Source organism: Colossoma macropomum, unplaced genomic scaffold (assembly GCF_904425465.1).
Source record: "Colossoma macropomum unplaced genomic scaffold, Colossoma_macropomum, whole genome shotgun sequence".
Taxonomy (NCBI): Eukaryota; Metazoa; Chordata; class Actinopteri; order Characiformes; family Serrasalmidae; genus Colossoma; species Colossoma macropomum.
Window position 1 is genome coordinate 2,875,656 of NW_023494808.1, and position 25,522 is coordinate 2,901,177.

General features: G+C 38.2%; 1 protein-coding gene and 1 long non-coding RNA gene across 2 annotated transcripts; both read right to left on the reverse strand.

Moving 5' to 3' along the window:
* Positions 1–451: 451 nt before the first annotated feature.
* Positions 452–18,845, reverse strand: LOC118797713 (B-cell receptor CD22-like). The gene is made up of 15 exons (XM_036556981.1): positions 18,759–18,845; positions 18,242–18,321; positions 17,837–17,899; positions 16,443–16,581; positions 15,618–15,710; positions 13,257–13,319; positions 12,681–13,025; positions 12,108–12,356; positions 11,764–12,021; positions 11,408–11,665; positions 11,274–11,312; positions 11,055–11,168; positions 1,395–1,652; positions 1,039–1,302; positions 452–492 (listed from the first exon to the last, which is right to left on the reverse strand). Exons 6-15 carry the CDS (start codon positions 13,306–13,308, stop codon positions 452–454), a joined length of 1,878 nt encoding a protein of 625 aa, XP_036412874.1. The 5' UTR covers positions 13,309–13,319; positions 15,618–15,710; positions 16,443–16,581; positions 17,837–17,899; positions 18,242–18,321; positions 18,759–18,845.
* Positions 9,581–11,293, reverse strand: LOC118798369. Its single transcript, XR_005005996.1, has 3 exons — positions 11,055–11,293; positions 10,862–10,946; positions 9,581–9,936 (listed from the first exon to the last, which is right to left on the reverse strand). It is a non-coding gene; the product is annotated as an uncharacterized LOC118798369 (long non-coding RNA).
* Positions 18,846–25,522: the final 6,677 nt, after the last annotated feature.

Sequence of the window (25,522 nt, forward strand, 5' to 3'; positions counted from 1 at the left end):
CTAACTGAGCTGTCCCACAGTCATTTAACAAACATTGGGTTAAGTTTTATACACAAATTTAACATGAACAATCTGAATAACAGTTGTAATTGAATTTTACCACCCTGATGTTGGGCAGCTCGGGTGTATCTGCTCATTTCTGCTAGTCTGCTTTGCTAACTAGCAATCATTATCAATCAGTGACACAAAATCAATAGTTATTCTAACCTCCAGCACTCTGGCAGTTCCTCTCAAAATTGTTTACTGAATGTGTCATAGAAATATAAGAGTTCCCTGCCTCCATTTTAAAGGTGAAATGGCAGAGTCCTTTCGCTCAGACACGATGTGAGACTGTTTTGTTATTTGCTATTTAGTTTCTCAAGACTCTAAAACTGTGAATGGACTGTAAGAGTGTAATAAGACTTAATGTCTCAAACTCACAGCAACATTCGTGTATACACTGCGTTCGTCTTCAGGAGGTGGATGGGTGCTGTGGCCTTTTTGGCCTTCGTTCTGCAGAACAGAGAGTTAGAGAACGTGAGCAGACACTGGTAAACATCAAACAACTTTACTGTAGTCAGTCACATCTGTCCACTGCAGGTCCACCACTGGATTAAGAATGAAAGGATCCTGATATCTAGAGCTCACCGCATAGATTGGTTCATCCATATTTCCATCCTGCTTCTTTCTCCTGCTCTCAGAAAACAGCCAGCAATAAATCAATAAATAAACATTAGCATTTATAATACAAATATGAACATTTAGCCTTGTTAAAAAAAATAATATATATAATATAATATTTTTTTTATGAAAAATAAAGCTTTTTCGTTGTTATTCTTACCTCCTCCACAAAACTACAGTGAGAAAGACTAAAAAAATAAAACAAAGTCCAACTCCAACAGCTACATACAAAATCACAGGGTAGCCTGTATAGGGATACACAAACAGGCAACGTTCATAAATTAATAAACATTAATAAGAAAATGAACAACATAATAATATGATCTACAAAAGAGAACATACTTTGAACTACAAGCTATAATCTTGTAAATCTCTCACCTTTAAAAGAGACCGGCACTCCAGCTGACCTCTGAGCTCCATGTTCATTCTGAGCTTCACAGTAGTACAGTCCAGTGTGTTCAGCAGTGATGCTGATGATGCTGTAATTCTGTCCAGATCCTACAGGTGAGGTTCCACCTTCTTTGAACCAGGTGTAGTTTTTCACAGGTGGGTTTGCATCACTGCTGCAGGTCAGAGTCACTGAACGGCCCTCCACTATTGCACCAGAGGGACTGATGGACACTGAGAGACTCTTTGGAGGATCTACAGACAAGATAAAAATGATAATGATCTTTGAGATTTCTGGACTTCCGCAAATCATCTAACACAACTTAAAACAGTCACAAGAAGCTTACACAGAACATTAATCTGCACAGCAGTGGAGTTTCTCTCTCCATGATCATTCCGACTCTGGCATGTGTATTCTCCACTGTCCTCAGATCTGATGTTGGGAATACTGTAGGTTTTTCCTTCTCCTACTGATGTTGATCCCTTAATCCAGGTGTAGTTCTTCACAGGTGGGTTTCCATCACTGCTGCAGGTCAGAGTCACTGAACTGCCCTCCACTGTTTCACCAGAGGGACTAATGGACACTGAGACATTATTTGGAGGATCTATAAGAGACAAGAATAAAAGTAAATTAGCTGTTACCCAACCCTGTATGGGATCAGCCTGTGTCTATGCCCACCCACAGAGGGTGACGGCGGTGAGGCATCACTGGTCCAGGTAACTCCAATTCTCAGATGCCCATGGGCTGGTTAGCGCAAACCAGGTACACCTGTGTGATGCTGCACTTGAGCCCATGGCAAACAGCAGTTTGGCACTGCACCTTGTAGAGGGGTGACCATATAAATCAGAGAACAAAAGAACAGAAAGAGCAAATGGCTCTAAAATCAAACGAGAAAAGAGTCTTTTCTGTAAAAGAAAAGAGACAAACAGCCCCAAATCAAAGAGATAAAAAACTAGAAGCTGCTAAAGTAAAGCAAAGAGACAAACAGTCCCCCCATACAAGAAAGAAAAAGAAGGCTGAGAAGAATGTCTGCCCTAAAAAAGTCTCAGAAGATTGAAAAGAGCCAGGAGATCAGGGGTTCAATCCTGGCTTGAGGTGATACTACAACAAAATACGCAATCATTACACTCCAGCCCACTAACAATTACCCACTATAAGCAGTCCACAACTCTTATCGTTTGATTCAATTAAAACCTTGTAAATAGGGGTTTTCGCCAATGCACTTTGCACCCTTACTGTCCTGAAAGAAATGGAGCACAACAAATAATCAACTTACAAAGAACATTTAGGTGAACAGCAGTAGATCTTCTCTCTCCATGTTCATTACGACCCTGGCATGTGTATTCTCCACTGTACTCAGATGTAATGTTGGGAATGCTGTAGGTTTTTCCTTCTCCTACTGATATTGATCCCTTAAACCAGGTGTAGATCTTCACAGGTGGGTTTGCATCACTGCTGCAGGTCAGAGTCACTGAACTGCCCTTCACTATTTCACCAGAGGGACTGATGGACACTGAGACATTCTTTGGAGAATCTAAAGACACACATAACCTTTTTCACATTAATATGGCAAGGTGTTACCAAGACATCTACATTTCTGTTTTCCTGCTAAAACCACTGATTAGTATTTACAGTATGTAGTGTATTGAACAACATGAACTAAACTCACATCTGACTCTGAGGTTGTGAGCAGTAGACTGGAGATGTTGATATCCTCTTACAGCACAGCTATAACTGCCTGCATCCTCACTGCTGACTGTCTGCAAGTGGAGCTGGTTGTTCTTGATGGTCTTTGTGGTTAAAGGACGTCCATTTTTGTACCAGATGAATGTTGGTTCAGTCAGACTGCAGGTGGTTTTACATGTCAGATCTGCTGTTTCTCCCTCTGTCACTTCTCCAGGACTTTCCACGCGGAGCTCTAAGACAATGATGGAATTATTACATTCAGAAAAAAAAAAGTTAATCTCAGACTTTTGTATGGAAAACTTTGATTTGTTTGTGTTAAGTTTTCTGTCACAGTGCTGAGAAACCTGATAACTGTAGCATTTTGTGTTTTCCAAGGTCGGACATGAATAGGATGAAAAAATTGCATGGGAATCAGTGGAGCCAACATGTTGAGTGCATAACCCAAATGTTTAGTTATATCCATGAATAACTTCAGCAGTCCCTCATTAATCAGGAATGTGTTACCAAGTGAAATCACAATGTCTAAAGTGAGAGGATGAATCCTGTCACATAATTGGTAAATTTGATTTATCTTACCTGTAACAATTAGCGTAACTCCAGGTCTTTCCAAATATTTTTGCATTTCTTGATTTGTCTTGATTCTGATGCAGTACTCATGTTCGTCATTCTTCATTACATTATTCAGTTTAAGGGAAACTAATTTCTGTTTATCACCCAAATACTCAACTCTGCCTGAGTAATCTGGGTTTTTGGACAAATCAGGCCAACTCGGATTCTGATCTGGGTCCATAACCCAGAAAACTTCTGTCACTGTTAGACCACCTGGGTGAGTAAAAGTTCCATTTATAAACACTGTGGATCCTTTTAAAGCACATATTTCCTGTTGGTTGTACTTCACACTCCACTTTGTTCCAAAAGCTCCTGAAACATATGATGCATGAAAGAGCTGATTACAGAGTCTCCTAAAAGATGGAAAAAAGCAGTTTTATCCGTTGACAAAATTTACGTTGACAGTCAGCTATACAGTGACAAGGATATTACACCTTGGCTGTTTTGAAACCTATCATTGTGAAAGGCAGATCAGATAAGTTGATACGAAACCTGACAATCTGATATCTATCTATCTATCTATCTATCTATCTATCTATCTATCTATCTGTCTGTCATCCATCCATCCTACTACTGTATGTATATGTAACTAATACATCGCACTCATTACAACATACGTCTAAAGCAGGAGAGCATTCCTATCCATAACTGTAGATTTTCTGCTCTTTTTATCTTTTTGTTCTTTTCTTTGCTTCTCTCTCCTTCTCCCTCCAAATCACTATGTATATCTGTGCAATTTACTTTTTTACTTTCCCAACACCAGTACATATTTTTGTATACCTTATATCAATTTGCTCACACACAAGCTTTCAACCACTAACAGGAGCATTTATAACAAATTATTTATGTCTACACAGAATCATCTTCATAGCAACACACACCTACACACAACCTGGCGAAAACATTCAGGAAACCAATGAACATTTAACATCATTATCATGTCACAGTTGAATTCTATTACATGGAATATACGTGGTATTGGCTCTCAAGATACACAAAGAGTTTACATGTTACAGCTTCACTTCTCTCTAACTCCAGCAGCTACTCTACAACACTGAGCTGATTCTGAGAGATAACAGAAAGTGCGAAGAGCTCTAAAGGTGTTGCAGCAGAGTCAAAGAAGGGACAAGAGAGAAGCACAAACTACCAACTGAACACAGTGAATATGTTGTAGCTCCAGACATTAACAACTTACTTAACTAACTTAGTTCATGTGTATTTCTACATCACAACAATCCATTGTGCTGTTGTAGAAATTATGTTTCAGTAAGATGTGTTGACTCACCTACAATGATGAACAGAAACAACAGAGGAAGAGACACTCTGTGCGACGCCATCGCATTAAAGCCTACAATAATAGTACATAACAAATATACTCTTTGCAGACAAAATTTGAAAATCAATTCATCCAGATGGCTCTTAAAACCCATTATATTGTAATCTAACAACAAAACACTTTGGTCTGAGTAAAATTATGACTTGTCTTAACATTCTAAGAACTGAGTAACCACAATTGATGTGGTCCAAATCTTTTTTATTCTTAATATATTTAGTTTTAAGTCACCAAACATCATGTAGTCTGTTATTATTAAATATATTCAGATCTGAAGAATCAGTCTTACCGCTCTGTAACGAGGCTCATCACTGATGCCCAACTTACAAGGAATGAGAGCTGTGTCGACCTGTGAACCGTTGAAATGCATGTGGTTAACACAAACAAAGCTGTAAGCTGTTGCACTTTATAGAGACATTCAAACATTTTAATATATTAACTTCCTCTGACTGGTTACATGTGATGTTGCAGCAAGACATCAGCATAATCTGCTGCAAAAACAGAATTATCTCTGAGTAAAACCATTAAGTCCTTTCATTTCCCATTTCTAATATTGAAGTTCTTCATAATATGTTCCATTAAGAGCACTGACCCTTCTACAGGACTACAGTTCCACCTCTTGTTTTCAGTGCTGATCTCAGTACAGTGTTACCCAGCTAATAGAATAATCATCGTCAGATCATCTGAATAACACAGTGAGATCTGGACCTGCTTTCTGAAAATTTCTCAGCAACTGGCATGATGTGTGATGTCATAGGTGTTTCCCCTCCTCCACTTCTTTTCAGTAATGATGACTTTTGACAGCAGCTCAGTGCATAGTGTTCCTGTTACTGACAACATGAACCCTCTGAGTCTTGGTTTGTATGAGGCATTGTAGAATCTCCATATATTACACTCCTGTTGTTTTAGTATCCATTTTATAGCAGATTTGCAGTTTGTCCTGGCAGTCATGCTGCAGCTTACTGTAGGCATTCATACAAAGAGATCAAGGATGCTTTATGTGATAAAATGCTGGAAAATTTGGTGCCATTTCAGCTTTAATTCCCAGTTTGTTTATGCTTGTTTGATAAAAATGAGCTCCTGTTAAGGCCACTAGACATTTACATTTACAGCATTTAGCAGACACTCTTATCCAGAGCGACTTACAAAAAGTGCTTTGTCTATCCAAAAAGTATCTTTGCTAGTTAGGTTAGAGAGAAAGTCAGTCCTGAGCTCAGATACTGCTAGAATCAGAAAGTCATTATTGACACCTAGAGAAAAAGGGAGAGTTAAACACAGAGCAGTGCAATACAATACAATACATAAGTGCAGTACAATACATAATCAATACTTAATTCAGTGCTCATTTAAGTGCTGTATAAAGATATGTGTCTTCAGTCTGCGTTTGAAGACAGCGAGAGACTCTGCTGTATGGACAGCCAGTGGGAGTTCATTCCACCACATGGGTGCCAACACAGAGAACAGTCTTGATGCTTGCCTTCCCCGCCTTGAAGGATGGCGGGTCAAGTCGAGCTGTGCTCAAAGCTCGAAGGGCTCGAGACTAGACACTGTGATATTCACCTGTCTTCACATTAGCAATGAAATAGATTTTTGAATGTCCTTTAGATTAACTATGCATTGTTTTCTTCATTAATATTGATACAGTATGTATGGATGGGAATATTGTTTTCAAAATTGGAAGTGAGCTAAATTTTCATATTTGTAGGTGAGCTAACGTCAACATTTATAAAAGTGTTTGCGTTTAAATACATTATTTAATTAAGACAGATGTACCAAATTTATTGATAACAAGAACAATGCTGTGTAGAGAATTGTTTTTACAGCAGGAGGTCCCCAATTCTGCCCTTTCACTCCACATTGCTCGCTAGCAGCTCAATACAGAGGCAACATCATCCTTGTTTATCTGTACAGAGTTGTGGTGAAAAAAAATATTTTATGATACTAATTTAAAGTATCCAAATCAATATCCATTATGCTCATTTATTACTTTGTGTTGTGTTTTATCTGTGAGATGACTTCACAGGCTGTTCATTTGATTAAAAGAGTAAATGTTGTTCTTCATGTTTACCCAATGTGCATCAAATTCATTTACTGATTTATGTTTTTTTTTTTCTGTTTGTATTTACAGCTGCACTCAGGTAAATGCCCTTGTACCCAATATCACACTGACCATTAAAATTCACTATTGGTTAAACATATTAAGAATTTCTGCTCTCTTACAAGAGCCTCCAAGATCTACCAACCTACCAAGTCAGCATCTCAAAAGTTTTAACTCCATTCACACATTTCTGGCAAAGTTTCTGGGAGTAAGTAGTGAAAATTCTGATATCCAAGAACAAAGACGCTGTACTGAATGCTCTTTTTCCACCCCAAGTAAACAGACAAAGATACCTAGTACATTCTGTTCAGAATGATCTACAAACCCAATTCCAAAAAAGTTGGGATGCTGTGCAGAATGTAAATAAATGCAAATAAAAACAGAATGCAATGATATGCAAATCTCATACAGCCATATTTGATTCACAATTGAACAAATATCAGATGTTGAAAGTGAGACATTTTACCATTTCATGAAAAATATCAAGTAATTTAGAACTTGATGGCAGCAACACGTCTCAACAAGTTGGGACAGGGCCATGTCTACCATTGTGTAGCATCCCAACTTCTTTTACCAACAGTCTGTAAACATCTGGGAAGTGAGTGCACAAATTTTTGGAGTTTTAAGAGAGGAATGTTCTCCCATTCTTGTCTTATGTAGTATTCTAGCTGCTCAACACTCCTGGGTCTTCTTTGCCAGATTTTTCTTTTCTTGATGGAGCAAATGTTTTCTCTTGGTGAAAGGTCTGGACTGCAGGCAGGCCAGTTCAGCAACTGGACTCTTCTTCTGTAAAGCCGTTCTGTTGTGATGGATGCAGTATGTGGTTTAGCACTGCTGAAATATGCAACACCTTCCCTGAAAAAGACATCTTAATCTCAGCATATATTGCCAAAACCTGTATATTTAATTCAGCATTAATGGTGCCATCACAGATGTGCTGGACACCCATGCCATGTGCACTAATGCTCCCCCATACCATCATGGATGCTGGCTTTTGAACTATGTGCTAATAACAAGCTGGGAGTTCTTTAGCCTGGAGGATGCAGTGCCCAGTATTTCCAAAAAGAATTTCAAATTTTGATTCACTGGACCACAGGACACTTTTCCACTTCACCTCAGTCTATTTTAAATGAGCTTGGGCCAAGAGAAGGTGGCAGCATTTCTGGATCCTGTTTATATGTGGTTTCTTCTTTGCATGGCACAGCTTTAACTTGCATTTGTGGATTTCACGGCGAACTGTGCAAACTGTGATTTCTGGAAGTGTTCCTGAACCCATGCAGTGATTTCCAGTACAGAATCATGCCTGTTTTGAATGCAGTGCTGCCTGAGACCCAGAAGATCACAAGCATCCAATATTGACCATCGGCCTTGTCCCTTGCATACAGGGATTTCTCCTGATTCTCTGAATCTTTTTATGATATTATGTGCTGTAGATGGTGTGACATCCAAAGTCTTCGCAATTTTGCTCCACAATTTTTAGACGCAGTTTTATACAGGTTGGTTTTCATGACTGGCTCAACATCATGACAAATAAAAGGGAAGCACACAGTGAAAGGATTTTAATAAGAAATAAACTTAATGATCTGGTGCAAACATCTCAAGGACAAAAAATGTAGGCGAAAAATAACTCCAAAATAAAACAAAACAAATAAACTGAAGCATAATACCCAAAAAAACAAAAACCAACTGCCTGGGACACAAACAACAAAACAAAAGAGTAGCTCCCACCACAAGCATACCACACAGGTGTAAGTAGTGTTCCTGATGAGGCTTTCAGCCCCACCCACTACAAGTCCACCTGTAATGGCACAGGCCCGTCACATTGGTGAACCTCTGCTCCTCTTTGCTTCTGAGAGACTCTGCCTCTCTAAAATACTCTTTTTATACTCAGTCATGTGAGTTGGTTACATATTGCTTCTTCAGCTGTTTTTTTATTAGTACCACTTACTTTTCCAGTCTTTTGTTGCCGCTGTCCCGACGTTTTTGAGATGCGTTGCTGCCATCAAGTTCTAAATGAGTTAATATTTTTCAATAAATGGTAAAATGTCTCACGTTCAACATCTGATATTTGTTCTATGTTCTATTGTGAATAAAATTTGGCTGTATGAGATTTGCAAATCATTGCATTCTGTTCATTTCAAAATTTCCAATTTTTTTTGGAATTGGGGTTTTAAGTTTCAAAGCAAGTCAGCAGATAAACAAACTTAGATTCTTGTTTTGGAAGATGACCTCAGTTAAGATGCTGACTGGCTGTAAATGATGTCTTTTCCTCTGTAGCTATAATATGAATCCCAGCAACAGAAGCTGATCTTTGAATAAAGCAGTGAAACAGGCATAAAGTTAATGTCATAAATGTGAACCAGTAATTGTTAAAAATATTTATCCTAAACTTCATAGTTATTGGCCTAGTATTTCTTCATTATTCTGTATTAGTCCTATGCAGAGGTAAGGTTAGTGCCTGCACTGTTACTTTAAGTAGCCCTGCGGTTTGATGTCATCACTGGTGCGACTGTCTCTGTCTGCAGTTTGTGAATTGACAGAAGGAGGGCGCTGTTTCTCTGCTTTGAGAAACAGGGGATGTTTGTTGTGGAAATCAACACATACATTCACTTATAATAGTAATAATAATAATATTAATAGTAATAATAATAATAATAATAATCATCTCATTATCATCATCATCATAATTAATGTATATAAGATTTATTTATTTATGATACAAGGTCACGTTACAATTTTAAAAAGATAAAATACAGATCATATCAAAGAGTGAAAGTGAAATGTAAAGGAATTCTTTTTTTTATTTGGCATTTGTAGGAGTGCTGGATACTGTTTGATGACATTGTAATTAGTGATATTGCTGAGCAAATGATATAAGTTTATAACTCATAATAACTTGGTGCAACCGGAGAAAATCACAGAACAACATAATTGTATGTTTTCAGCTCTAAGCATTTCATAGAGAAAAGACAATTAGCAGAAAATCATACAGATGTTTTTATTTATTTGGGTTTAATTTTTTTGATCGGTAAAATCTAAGGTCCCCACGTAAAGACTGACTGTTTCACATGTTTTAAAATAGATGTTTCAAAGTAATCTCACTCGGGATTGCTGTAGTTTTTATTGAAAATTATGGTGATGGTCTCAGTGATGCTTCTTCGTCTATAAGAAAATGATACAAAATACAGCAGAGCATATGCACACACACACACACACACACACACACACACAAAGCTTTCAGTTTGTGCTTTGGCTTAGCAACTACACTATTATACAATTTTTAAATACTAAACCACATTTAGTTTTAATCTCTCAATGTGAAGCATTATATGGTTGCAATATATCTGGATGATGCTACCCTGAACAAATTTCTGTAAGGTATCACTCTACTTCAGTTTTTGACTGCAGGGAGTCAAATTGCACTGATGTTCCACCTTAAATATTGCAGTTAAGCCTGTCAATCACAACACAGACAAACTGGCCAAAACAGGTGAAGAGAAGCTGACATGGAGAATAATGAGCTGTATGACTCTTCCTCTATTGTTTCTAAAACACAGTTAGTCTGCTGGAAGGTTTAGGTAGTGATACTATGCTTTTAATCTACTGTGAGCTTCTGATATTACTTTAAACACACATGCTAAATATGTACCTTATTCTCTGTTAGCTGGTATGATATTCTGATGTTTTTCCAAGGCTTTATATGGATCATGTTTATGCAGCAGCTCTAGATAAAATATATTTTTTTTCTTACTAAAGTAAAAATAATTCACTTAATCATAAATGTCAATTTAATAATGAAAATCAAGAATAAAATTGTGCCATACTAAGTGGTACAATCTCAAAAGTGTGAGAATCTATATACTACCTTACACACTTTCATATTGAAGCAGAATTTCAGAATTCTGATATCTAGAGCTCACCACTTAGATTGGTTGATCCATATTTCCATCCTGCCTCTTTCTCATGTTCTCAGAAAACAGCCAGTAATAAATCAATAAACATTAGCACTTATGATACAAATATGAACCTATAGCCTTGTTAAATAAACTGTTTATGAAAAATAAAGCTTTTTCATTGTTATTCTTACCTCCTCCACAAAACTACAGTGAGAAAAACTAAAAAAATAAAACAAAGTCCGACTCCAACAGCTACATACAGAATCACAGGGTAGCCTGTATAGGGATACACAAACAGGCAACAATCATAAATGAATAAACATTAATAATCATGTTAACAACACACTTTGAACTACAAATGAAATGTTTAATCTTGTCTCTCACCTCTCACCGGCACCCCAGCTGACCTCTGAGCTCCATGATCATTCTGAGCTTCACAGTAATACAGTCCAGTGTGGTCAGCAGTGATGTTGATGATGTTGTAATTCTGTCCAGATCCTACAGGTGAGGTTCCACCTTCTTTGAACCAGGTGTAGATCTTCACAGGTGGGTTTGCATCACTGCTGCAGGTCAGAGTCACTGAACTGCCCTCCAATATTATACCGGAGGGACTGATGGACACTGAGACGCTCTTTGGAGGGTCTACAGCAAACAAGATAAAAATGATAATGATCTTTGAGATTTCCGGGCTTCCTCAAATCATCTAATACAGCTTAAAACCATCACAAGAAGCTTACAAAGAACATTTAAATGCACAGCCGTGGAGTTTCTCTCTCCATGATCATTCCGACTCTGGCATGTGTATTCTCCACTGGCCTCAGATCTGATGTTGGGAATGCTGTAGGTTTTTCCTGGTCCTGCTGATAGTGATCCATTAAACCAGGTGTAGATCTTCACAGGTGGGTTTGCATCACTGCTGCAGGTCAGAGTCACTGAACTGCCCTCCAATATTATACCAGAGGGATTGATGGACACTGAGACGCTCTTTGGAGGATCTAAAACAGACAAGAAGATAAAAATGATAATGATCTTTGAGATTTCCGGGCTTCCTCAAATCATCTAATACAGCTTAAAACCATCACAAGAAGCTTACATAGAACATTTAAATGCACAGCCGTGGAGTTTCTCTCTCCATGATCATTCCGACTCTGGCATGTGTATTCTCCACTGTCCTCAGATGTGATGTTGGGAATGTTGTAGATTTTTCCTCCTCTTACTGATGTTGATCCCTTAAACCAGGTGTAGTTCTTCACAGGTGGGTTTGCATCACTGCTGCAGGTCAGATTCATTGAACTGCCCTCTATTATTCTGCCAGAGGGACTGATGGACACTGAGATGTTCTTTGGAGAATCTGGAGCCAAATGTGAAATTGTTTAAATTACTATGACATGATGTTACCAAGACATCTATTTTCCATTTGTCATGAACTAAACTCACATCTGACTCTGAGGTTCTGTGCAGTAGAGTTGAGATGTTGATATCCTCTTACAGCACAGCTATAACTGCCTGCATCCTCACTGGTGACTGTCTGCAGGTGGAGCTGGTTGTTCTTGATGGTCTTTGTGGTTAAAGGATGTCCATTTTTGTACCAGATGAATGTTGGGTCAGTCAGACTGCAGGTGGTTTTACATGTCAGATCTGCTGTTTCTCCCTCTGTCACTTCTTCAGGAGTTTCTACATGGAGCTCTAAGACAACGACAGAAATATTACATTTGGGAAAAAAAAAGCTAAACTAGACTTTTTGATTTGTTTGTATTACATTTTCTGTGCTGAGAAAACTGACAACTGCATGGCTTAGTGTTTTCCAAGGTTTGACATCAACAGGATAAAAAAAAAGCATGCAAATCAGTGGAGCCAACATGTTGAGTACATAACCCAAATCTTTAGTTATATCCACAAATAACTTTAGCAGTCCCTCATTAATCAGGAATGTGTTACCAAATAAAATCGCTATGTCTGAGGTGAGAGGATGGATTGTGTCATATATTTGGTTAATTTGAATTATCTTACCTGTGACAGTTAGTGTAACTCCAGGTCTTCCTAAATATTTTTGCATTTCTTGATTTGTCTTGATTCTGATGCAGTACTCGTGTTCATCCTTCTTCAATACATCACTCAGTTTAAGGGAAACAAGTTTCTGTTGATCACTCAAATACTCAACTCTTCCTGAGTAATCTGGGTTCTTGGACATATCAGGCCAACTCGGATTCTGAGCTTGGTCCACAACCCATGAAACTTCTGCCACTGTTAGACCATCTGGGTGAGTATAAGTGCCATTCATAAACACTGTGGATCCTTTTAAAGCACATATTTTCTGTTGGTTGTACTTCACACTCCACTTTGTTCCAAAAGCTCCTGAAACATATGATGCATGAAAGAGCTGATTACAGAGTCTGGAGCCCATAAGACAGTCAGACTTACTGTAGTTTACAGCTTCACTTCTCTCCTCTCCAACTCCAGCAGCTACTCTACAACAACTGATTCTGAGAGAAACCACAAAGTGAGAAGAGCTCTAAAGGTGTTGCAGCAAATTCAAAGAAGCCTGCTGTTGTAGAAATCATGTTTCAGTAAGATGTGTTGACTCACCTACAATCATCAGCAGAATCAACAGAGGAAGAGACACTCTGAGCGACACCATTGCATTAAAGCCTACAACAATAACACATAACAAATATACTCTTTGCAGACAAAATTTGAAAACTGATTCACCCAGCCAGCTGTTAAAACACATTATTTTGTAACCTACCAACAAAACCTTTGGTCTGAATAAACTTATGACTTGTCTTACAGTGTAAGAACTGACTAACCGCAATTAATGTGGTCTAAATTTATTTTAATCTGAATATACTCTAGTTCACTTATACTCTAAGTCACCAAATGTTATGTAGTCTGTTACTATTTAACCTATTCAGATGTTGACATGAACTGTTCAAATGCACTGCTGTAAACATTACCCTTGTTATTGTCATTCCTGCCTGGACAAACCGCAAATCTGCTACAAAATGGATACAATAACACTTTACGCAGTGGTGATCACCGGTGTGGTTATCAGTGCTGATCTCAATGTTCTCAGAAACAACATTATAGTTGGCACTAACATTATAGTGTTTACTGGTTTAGTGCAATATTAGAGGGATTCTACTTGGCCTGATTACTTTCTTTAATTTTAAACTGCTGTGGCTAACATCATTAAAATGCTTTTTTTCTTTCAGGATGCATATGACCTTAACCATCATTCACAATATATGTGCTTAGCCTTAAAGTTTAACTTTGAAGTTAAATTTATTTTAATGTCAAATGTTAAAGTTCTTTAATGTGTGCCACAGAGCGCACTGGCTGTTCCAACAATCTCTTCTCCTTTTATTGTATGAAATTGTAATTAATCTCATAATGCATGAGAAACCATGGTGTATCATGTGTCTTATTCTATGCCAAAGCCACACTGGTGTGAGAAGTGGGATGACCCCCACCCCAAGCAAGAGAAGCAGAGCTTGACGAGGGAAGCAGGGAAGATGGCCTGGTGAGAATTGCTATAACAAAATGTTTCTACCAGATTTTTATGTTCTAAAAACAAGCTGTTGACATCTATTGAATATTTTTTTTTCTTATTTCTTTTTTTCTTAGAGATTTTATTGTGTACACAAGGAAGAACATTTCTTGTAAAGGAAGCCGTATTGGAATATAATCCAGGGCTGTCCAATCTTATCCACAGAGGGCCAGTGTGACAGCAGGTGTTCACTACATCAAAGCAGGAAGGCACTTGAAGAAATGTTTGAAGACTAAGACCAACTGATTAAACAAGCAGAATCAGGTGTGGAATGAAAACCTGCAGCCACACTAGCCCTTTGCAGATAAGATTGGACACTCATGTACTAATCATACATTAAATGAGTTGTACAATCACTGCTCCTTCTGTGTATAGAAATGAACATTATATATATATATATATATATATATATATATATATATATATATATATATATATATATATATATATATATATATATTTGCAGTTTTAATAATGTTTAAACATACAGATGTGTATAGAAAAAAAAATATTCTGTACTTTCTAATATTTATACCAGAGATTCAGGTTCTCAAAACTGCAAACACATTTCATTTCAGTTCTTTTTATTTTCATCCATTTTGCATGTATTTTGAAGCTTCTCCTCTTAACAATTTATTTTTTCTTTGGAGTAATGTGATGTTCCAAATGTGTTAGGAGTTTATAGGATGCATGTGTGCAATGTGACTTATCCAGAAAAATGAAATATTGAAGCTTAGGTAATGAAGGCTTTTTTTAAGAAATACATGGAACTTTTGATTTTTTATGTTATTGAAACTCCTGTTTTTTCAGAAAAGCAGGTATTTTGGGTGGTGGATCATTCTCAGCCCTGGAGTGACACTGGTGCAGTGGTGGTGCTATGTTAGTGTGTTATGTTAATCAGACACAGCAGTGCTGCTGGAATTTTTAAACCCCTCAGTGTCACTTCTGGACTGAGAATTGTCCACCAACCAAAAATATCCAGCCAACAACATCCAATGACCACTGATGAACTAGAGGATGACCAGCACACACTGTGCAGCAGCAGATGAGCTATCATCTCTGACTTTACATCTACAAGGTGGACTGACAAGGTAGGAGTGTCTAATAGAGTGGACAGTGAGTGGACACAGTGTTTAAAAACTCCAGCAGCACTGCTGTGTCTGATCCACTCGTACCAGCACAACACACACTAACACACCACCATCATGTCAGAGTTACTGCAGTGCTTAGAATGATCCACCATCCACATAGTACTTGCTCTGTGGTGGTCCTGTGGGGGTTCTGACCATTGAAGAACAGGGTACCAAAGTATGCAGAGAAATAGATGGACTACAGTCTGTAACTGTAGAACTACAAAGTGCTCCTATATGGTAAGTGGAATTGATAAAATGGACAAGTACCTCTCCTCGCCTTCTAGAGTCCAGCAACTGAACAGCCTAGACAGGGGCTCCATCAACCTCCTCAGGTGGGGGTGGCGTGACGTAGAGTGTGACCTTGTCCAGCAGTAGAAATGTGATAGTGAGGGGGCAAATCTAACTTATAAGAGACAACATTAACCAATTTCAAAATTTAAAATGACGATGATACCCTGAAAACAAGCTAACTGAAACTCCAATGTGCTTGAAAAAGGCTGACCAAACCTGAGAAATGAATTGAGGGCCCCTATCTGACAGGATGTCTTCTGGTATACCAAAAGACCTAAAGACCTGATTAACCTGATTAAGTTTCAGCTGTTTGATATGCCATGGGAAGAGAAGCAAAGGGAATTATCCGAACACTGTGTGAAAATCTATAAGTTACTGTGTGGATTGTGGTGAAACCCTGTGATTCAGGTAGGTCAGTAACAAAATCTAGGGCAATGTGTGACCATGGTCTAATTTTTATAGGTAATGGAAGAACCTTACTGGTTGGTAATGTTTTAGTTTTACTTCATGTTCCAAGTTTACACTGTTCTCTGTGGTGATTGCAAATCTTCTCACAGTGGGTTATTTGAAAATGAAGGGTTTTACTTTTCCTGATCTTTCGATAATGAATGAGATGGTCTAAATGAAGGGAATAAGTTATCAACTGATCCAAAGTCAGATTATCATCTCTATATGCAGGATTGGTGAGAATTTCTTGGCTAAGTCCTTTATTGAAGTTGACAAATAATGCTGGTTCATTCCATACACTGCTAGCAGCCTGCATAAGAAATTCTAAAGAATATTCAGAGACAGTGTGATTACCTGCCGTAAATTCATTAATAATTCTCCAGTCTTTTTGCCCTCTTATGGATGATCAAACACCAGACAAAACTCTTTCAGGAATTGTTCATAGGATAAGGTATGTAAACATGGCCAGCTAGCAGTAGCCCACTCCAATGGTCTGTCAGAGAGGTGTGATAGAACAAACAGAATTTTTGCCTGGTCTGAACTCTGAGGGAAGTTCTCAAAAAACACAGGAAACTGAAGGAAAAACCAGTCTGGATTATACTTTGTGTGTGTGTGTGTGTGTATGTGTGTAAAATTATACAGGATATTGTCATTAACTTGAACTGCAGTTTATATTGTCCCTCCCCATAAGGTCAAGTTCATGCTTTCCTGTGAATGTTTTAGTTCCCCTGGACAGTGTGTGTGTGTGTGTGTGTGTGTGTCTGTGTGTGTGTGTGTGTGTGTGTGTGTGTGTGTGTGTGTGTGTGTAGAATTATACAGGATATTGTCATTAACTTGATCTGCAGTTTATATTGTTCCTCCCCATTAGGTCAAGTTCATGCTTTCCTGTGAATGTCTGAGTTCCCCTGGACAGTGTGTGTGTGTGTGTGTGTGTGTGTGTGTGTGTGTGTGTGTGCACAGCAACAACAACACAGACCAATGTGTTTTAGGAATGCCTGAATCAGAAACATGCTGCTGCTAGTGACCAGAAAACATGTGAACATGATAAACATACTATCAGTGACGTTGAAGCTGCCAGTGTTTAGCTTGAGAAAGAGAGGAGGGAATTGCAGGTGCAGCCTAAGACATAGGAAAGGAAATTGTTTCCTTCCTCCTTTTCTTAAGGAGTTTAGAAGAACAAAAAAGAGAAAATAGAGAAACAGTCGGATACTTCAGAATCTTTTAGTTATGATACTGTTTTTGATCCTACTGTATTAAAATCTCTAAAACAGATGTGGAAGCCAAATAACAATTAAATATATCCCGCTGAACCCAGAACAGATATATCATCAAATATTAAAAAAGGAGGGCACTCTCCTTTTTTAACAGTAACAACACATAAATTATATTCTCTTCAACTGTTGAATGTCCTGTCAGTGTGCTCTCAGATACTGATATTCGATGAGATGGTAAAAAGAAGGAAGCACAGAATCTATAATGTCTCAAGCACTGAGTTGAATTCGGCCACTCCAAACCTTAATTTGGTTTCTTTGAGATATTTAGAGGTGGACTTGCTTTTGTTATTCGGATCATTGTCCTGCTACATAACTAAACTGCACTTGATCTTTAGGTCACAAATTGAAGTTCAATAAAAGTAATTCATTTAAAAAAAATAAGATTTGATCTGGTGCTTGCTTTCAAGTTTCTTGATGCTCTAGAAGTATAGTTGGACTGTAAAAGTGTAACAAGACTTTAAATCTGGAACTCACTGCAGTATTCTTGTAGTCACTGGATGTGTCAACATCAGGAGATCAGGAAGTGGGCTCTACATTCTACAGAATAGAAAGTAGAATAGATGAATAATAAACATTATAAACACCTTTACTGTTTATGTTCTGTTTTACTGTTCTCACTTTACAACTAAGAACTACTACACTCATCACTCTTTCACATTAAAGCAGGATTTAGGGACACTGATATCTAGAATTTTATAAAAGCTCACCACATAGAGATATTCATCTGTGTTTCCATCCTGCCTATTTTTTCTGCTCTCAGATTTTTTTTTTTATAGAGGTTTATTTTTTTTGTTAATGAAACTGATATTTGAAAAGATTAACAAACATGGAATGAAACTAATATTTTATATTTAATGTAAAGTTCAAAGTGATTCTCACCTTCTCCAGCAAACAACAGTGAGAAAAGCTGTGATTCCATACTCCGAATCCAACAGCTATATATAGGATCGTGGAGTAGGCTGATAGCAACACATAACAACAAATACATATGTACAAAGAAAAACTAAGTCTAAAGAATGAATGAAAATCATGTGAATCATGTAAAACAAATAAAATTTAAAAAGTCACACAGCGTGAGATCTGGTGATGCTGGTGACCTTTTTCTTGCAACTGTTGGTACCAGTGACACATACTCTGAGCTGTTGGAGGTTCACTGCCGTACTGACAGTCAGAAACTCTATGACTTTCTCTTTCAATTGTCTTGTGATTGGTTCCTTGGTGACTTACGGTTGTAAAAATATGGTGCTTTGAAATCGGATTAATTTTTTTGAATCACCCTGTATATGCTATGATCGCATTTTTCAAATCACAGTCTTGATTTTTATTTTTCTGATTGATTCATTTCACATTATGGCATATCAGCTATATGTTAAGGCAAGAATAAAGGTAAACTCACATCTGACTCTAAGGTTGTGAGCAGTAGAGTGGAGATGTTGATATCCTCTTACAGCACAGCTATAACTGCCTAAATCCTTGGTAAAAGACTGTGATTATGGGGCGGTGCTGCAAGGCTCTACAGGAAAGATAGCTTGGCAAGGTTTCACGGCAAGGCTGGCTTGGGAAGTTTTTATGTTTCCTAGTTTTTCAAACATGCCTTTGATATACTGCGACTGGCCACTTCAATAAAACCTCTCTTTCTACACACTGACCATTTTATCAGCTCCACTGACAATATAGTTCTACAGTTACAGACAGTAGTCTCTCCATTTCTCTGCATACTTTGTTACCCTGTTCTTCAATTGGCCCTAGGGTCAATCAGATTATATTTTGAGGTGCCATTGCACTTCAAGTTTCAGAAGGGAATGAAAATGCTATTTGTGCATTTTTTTCAAATGAAAGCCTCCCGAGCAAATAAGAGGTGTGTGTGTGTGTGTGTGTGTGTGTGTGTGTGTGTGTGTGTGTGTGCAAAATCCTACAAGTTATTGTCATAACTTGATCTGCACTCTATATCATCCCTCAGTTATGGGTAAGGTTCATGCTTTCCTGTGAAAATTTTAGTTCCAGTGTACTCTGTGTGTCTGGGTGTGTGTGTGTGTGTGTGTGTGTGTGTGTGTGTGTGTGTGTGTGTGTGAAAGAGGAACACTGAACACACATACAAGGAAAAGGCGGGAACTCTTAGCTTTTTACATGTTAATATCATGACTTTTGAGGAACATGGTAAGATGGTTAAGGGAGGCTTGAAGCAGATATTAGATAAACTGTGTTTAAAACAGAAAGTGGTGTAAAGTGTGGTGTTCTAGAGGAGTCAGAGTCTAGAGCACTGTTTTATGGTCCTGAGCAAATTGTGTTAAGGGTTAGGGTTAGGGTTAGGTTAGGGTTAGATTCCCAGTTTCTCAGAGTAGAGAAACAGTGCCCTCCTCCTCTCACTTGACAAACTGCAGACAAAGTCAGTCGGACCAGTGATGACATCAAACCTCACAAGTGAACATGAACTGGAATTAGTATTGGTGAGATCCAAATATCAAAATCTGTTGCTGGGGTAAGCTTTATAGATACAAAGGAAATTACATCATTTCCAGCCAGTCAGCATCTGAAATGAGGCCATCTTCCACAATAAGCTGATGTGAGGAAATCATCGGCTGTCGGCTCTCCACCCTGGAAGACCTTCCCTCATCTAGGATGAGGAAAATCATGGGGATTTCTGGGGGAAATCATGTCTGACTCCTCACACCCTGGTCACTCTCTTCCAGACTCGGACTAACTGCCTTTTCCACAGCTTTTTTCCTCAGGCCATCATCCTCTTAAACAAGGACTCTTCTCACATTCCTCTGCTTTTTTAATGTTAATCTTAATTTAGCTTTATATGTTAGCTTACAGCATCTTAACTATAGTTAGGGAATACTTAGATATTCAAATTAATAATCAGTTATAAACACGTAATTGAAATAACTTAAATCTAAGTTTGTTAGCTAGACAGCTACTGGTGTAACAATGTTAAAACAAAATTAAAGTGTGATTACCTGGGGGTTCAAAGTTTAACTCATTATATTCCTCCATTGCTGCAATATTTTATTTGACAAACAGATACAGGTAAAAAGAGGGGATGAGGAGATAAAATCACTCTCAGGAGTGAAACTAACATTTTGCAATATAAATAAATGTAATGTCATTATGTGAGTTACAGCTAATGTTATGCTGATTGTCACAATTGCCTGAAAAGTTTCAGTTAAGAGGTTTTGGTAAAATATTCTCATAATTCTTTTGACACTTGATTTGTCATACGCTGTTTTAACTGTTTATTATTTTTTGCAGGTTAGCTGGCTGTAATACTACCTCAAACTCCTGATAAAGTCTCTACTCTGCTTCACAATCAACGAACTCCACCCTGAAACAGCTGGACCTCAGTAACAATTACCTGCATTATTCAGGAGTGGAGCTGCTCTTTGCTGGAGTTCACACTGTAACTTTTTTTGATCAAACTGTAATGCACATAACCACTGTATGTACAATGGCATATTCCTTCTGAATAACGCCATCTACTGTCATCAGTGCACATGCACGTGCAATATACATATTTCATATATATATATATATATATATATATATATATATATATATATATATATATATATTGACATTTGGTGCACAGGTCTTTAAGCTATAGATAATGTACTTATGTACTCCAGTACTTGACTGTAACTGTATTATCCCACTGGACATCCTCTATATTATTGCAGATTGTTTCCGTATTGACTATTTTATGTTTATGTACAGTACATATTTTTGTTCTATATTTAATTTACTGGATTTGATTTTGACACATGCACCAAGAGAACTTCCTGTATTTTTGGTACTTGCTGAGTTTAGATTTTGATTCTGATTCTGGTAGCTGTCAACTTGAGCAGGAAAACTTTCCCCAATAATTACAATCATTTCACTTTTCAAACTTTGAAAAATGTCAGATAAATCTGTTCGATTCTTCAGCTACACTTGATAGTTATTAATCACATGTATCTGATGTTGCTGTTTCACCTGCTGTCTGTGCTGTTCTGACACTTTAAGTAACAGCAGAGTTTGATCATCACTGGTGTGACTGTCTCTGCAGTTTGTGAAATGACATGAAGAGGGCACTTTTCTGTCTGATGGGTGAAAGAGGGGATTTTTACAGTGTGAATTTATGATGCTGATGCATTCAAGTGGATAAACCCTTTTTGCAGCTTCAATAGTTAACATTTCACCTAAAGGATTTCGATGTGTTCTCTTTTATAATGAGGATAGACCCATTATGCATGTATTTATATACAGAAAAGATGCATTTTTTACATAATAATTGATGAAATAACTGAGGTAATAATGTATAATCTCTGGTACTGTAATCAATTGGTAATGCTGAAACATCACCAGCAGTTACATTGTTGTGGCATGTATTGTTAATGTGTAACTACACGGTTATTATAGACACTGTAAGAACATTTAATAAATGAAACAAATTATGAAATTGATTTACTGACAAAGCATCTGCATGCTTTAATTTAGTTGTGTTATCTTCATTGGGTGTTGTGTCTATGGTGGTCCGACTCATGCTTTATAGTGAACGGTGGTGTGGTGTTGGTTGTGTATTTATGTATTCAGCTTTCTGTTTGAATACTATTGTTTTGTGTCACCATAGGGTGGAAATAGAAATGTTATAGTGATGGCTGTACAGCTGTCAGGAACAGGCTGTAGCATGGTGTAATGGCATTACAGGACACTGGACCATTAGGAAAGTGTATCTACTAGGTTGACCTACCAGATTTTAGACAGCACAATCCAATAATTAATTTCTGTTTTTTTTTCATGGTTCCTCTAATTGTGTTTATCAATCTTTCTCACAATATGTCCAAGATATGCTTCAGTTTAGCTATCTCAGCTATAAGTGAGTGTCTGAATAAAAATAAGTCTGTAGTTTTATTTTACAAACACCTTGCAATACAAAAGATGTATCAACTAAATGATTTCCACACATGGTCTAAAGCAAAAATAACCAGCCAGTGAGGAAGACCATCCCTCCTCCCACTGACCAAGTATGTTGTATATCAAAAATTCAACTGTGGGGAATGTAAAAGCTCCAAGTTGCTTGGTGTTTATCCCTTAGTGATTTTGTTTCACAACAAAGAAGTCGTTAATTTGATCTCCAGTTGTGTTAAGCACCCTGCCATGTTGCAGCAAGACTGAGTCAGGTCATGGACTCAGCAGAGCAGTAGGAACTAGAGCATCTGTGAAGCACCTTAGCTAATCAGGGCACAGCTATAGGCCATCATGAGCAAGTCCTGAAGCAGATATTAACCTAACTGCAGGGCCTGGCTGGGGCCATCACTCAAGCCCAACAGGTGGAAACTCCTGCCCTGCCTGTTGTGGCTCCTGAAATTCCACCAACTATGGCATTGATCTTTAGAGTTGAGCCTAACCTGCCTTCCCCAGAATGGTTTATGGGTAGCCTGGCCATTGTAGGTGGTTTCGACTGCAAATTATCCTTTGAAGAGCAGCTCTCATAGTTCCCCACTGAGTGTACCATGTGTTCCTCCGCAGAGCTGTTTATGGCCGCTATGAACAGTATGTTTGACCATCCAGAGTGGCTAATTCTTGTGTCCTCCAACTTTGGAGGACAAGTGCTCAGTGGCAGATTATTCCATAGAGTTTAGCACTCTGGCCGCAAAGAATGGATGGAATGTGAATGGCTATTTTCCAACAGAGCCTCCATAGTGAGGTTGAGGATCAGCTGGTCACACAAGACATGCTGGATTCCCTGGAAGAGCTCACTGAACAGGCACTATATTTGAACAACTGTCTATGAGAGCGCTGTATGGAACCGGAGTCTTTGTGCTCATGCTATTATGGCTCCATCCCTGGATGCCCTCAGCCCTCCCCCATTCCCCATACCTCTTGATTCTACCAAAAAGCCCATGCAGTTGGGAGGTACCCACCTTTTTTATCTGGAGTGCAAAGCTCATTTACAAGAGAGTAGTTACCTTTCCTGTGGGCAGCCTAGTTATCTCTGTTCTGGTTGTCCCAAGCTTGAAGGAAAAGGCCAAGGTAAATTGCAGGAGCGGGATCTGTGATGGACCAATCCCCAAGACTTCTGGGCCTTTCCTTACTGCCACACTCTCATGGGGGAAACGTTTTGAGAAAATGCTCCAGGTTTTTGTGGACTCTGGTGCAGCCAGCAATTTTATCGATATTACTCTGGCTAAAATGCTAGTCCGCTAGTTAACCTGGAGACCTCTGTATCAATTTTAGCCATTGACAGGTAAGCCAGCAGACCCAGCCCATCACCTTGTGATAGGTCAGCACACAGAGCAGATTTCAATACTGCTCACTCAGGTGCCTGAGTTGCAGCTAGTATTAGGGTTCTCCTGGACCTCCACACATGTCCTATGACTGAATCATTGACCTCCTCCCAGGCACGAGGGAGGCTGTTTTCTGTTATTCTCTTTTTCCTGAAAAACAGCTGTGGAGGAATGCATCAGGGAGGCCCTAGCAGTTTGGTTCACTTGACCTCCCCCTCGCCAGCTGGGGCCATTATTTTCTTTGTGGGGAAAAGACTGGCGGCCTTTATCCCTGCATTGAGTATAGGGGCTAAACAAAATTACAGTTAAGAACCACTACCCATTGCTGCTGATGAACTCAGTGTTCAAGGCACTGCAGCAGGCCTCATTCAGGTATGCCAGAGGGATGAATGGAAGACAGCATTCTTTACCTCATCTGGTCATTACCAGTACCTCATGATGCCATTTGGTTTGATGAATGCTCCTGCAGTCTTCCAGTGCTTTATTAATGAGGTCCTGCACAAAACTCTTAATGACTATGTTTTTATCTACCTCGATGACATCCTTATCTACATCTGCTCATGTCCAAGAATCATCTGAACATGTACCCAGTGAAAACCTAGGCCATCACTAAGTGGCCATATGTCACATCTCTTCATTTAGTTCAAATCTTTCTGGGCTTTTCTCAGTTTTTTTCTGTAAATTTATATGGAATTTCAGCACAGTAGCCACCCTATTAACTGCCCTCACAAAAGCAAGAGCTTGGGATGCTTTCAGTGGACTCCAGAAGCTCAGAAATCTTTAGAAGGACTTAAGCATCATTTGACCTCTACCCTGGTGCTGTGGCTCCCCAATCTCACATTATGATTTATACTAGAGAACAGAATTGTGAATGATTGTGAACCCACCATTGTGTGGTATAGTGTGTTGCACCACTGGGGCCTGATGAATGACTTTTGACTCAAATGTATACAAGTTACATTCATGGTTTTTGTGACTGAGATTTGCTGGAAAAATTGCAGAAATCCTTTGAGAAGAAGGGTTGAAGCATGTGTTTGCAAGTTTTACAAAAATCATAAACATGTACAATGGCAATACTCATTTGTTTTAAAAAAGAAAACAAAAACAGTGTTTGTCTTTACATGTACAAGTTCTTCCACTACATTCTTCAACTAAACAAATACATGCTTTCTAAACAGGAATAGTAAGAAGGATAAAAATCATCTATGTTATCAAAAACTGTTAACGACGTCAGAGGATCCCAACCTTGTTCCCGGGAATCTATGCACATTATAGTGTAGAGTAGTGGCCATTATAGTGTACGGTTAGGCCAAACTCAGCAGAGCAGCAGGTCACCATAACCAGGGCTGGTCCTCCCTTATTTAAACAATGTTTTTAACTTATTAAAAATCCAAGCTTATTACATACAAGGGCTTATTATTAAGTAACAGGGATGTCAGTGCAAAATGGTTGAGCTATTCATAGGTTGTGAAGTGTGTAATAAAACTTTTGACAGGTCTGCCATCGGGCCTAAGGGGTTCAGGTCCAACTGTGTACCTTCAATAAGTTTTTCCCAGGGAAAAGATACAAATTTATACTTCATAATCTAATGTTTTAAAACAGAACAATAAAATTAAAAGCTTAGAGATGAAAGAGAGTGTGTGGAGGTAATAATAATTAAATAATTATAATTTCAATGAAATGTGGTACAATTATCTTTCCAAACTAATGTTACTAAAGACATACCCTTGAGGGATACCATCCCAGTGAAAGTTTGGTACCCATTTTCTGAGAGTGTATAGTACCAGTAGAAAATCATTTAAAAGAAAAGCTGATGATGATGCTGATGACCTTTCAGAAAGCAGGCCCAGATCACAATTTGTTATTAATATGGTCTTATCACATTTATCCTATG

Excerpts from the sequence above, each read along its gene's own strand:
- LOC118797713 (XM_036556981.1), bottom strand. The coding sequence starts at position 13,308 with ATGGTGTCGCTCAGAGTGTCTCTTCCTCTGTTGATTCTGCTGATGATT. Across the intron at positions 12,357-12,680 it reads AGTTACACTAACTGTCACAG|AGCTCCATGTAGAAACTCCT; the intron begins GTAAGATAATTC and ends TCGTTGTCTTAG. Across the intron at positions 1,653-11,054 it reads AGCTGGGGTGCCGGTGAGAG|ATCCTCCAAATAATGTCTCA; the intron begins GTGAGAGACAAG and ends TGTCTCTTATAG.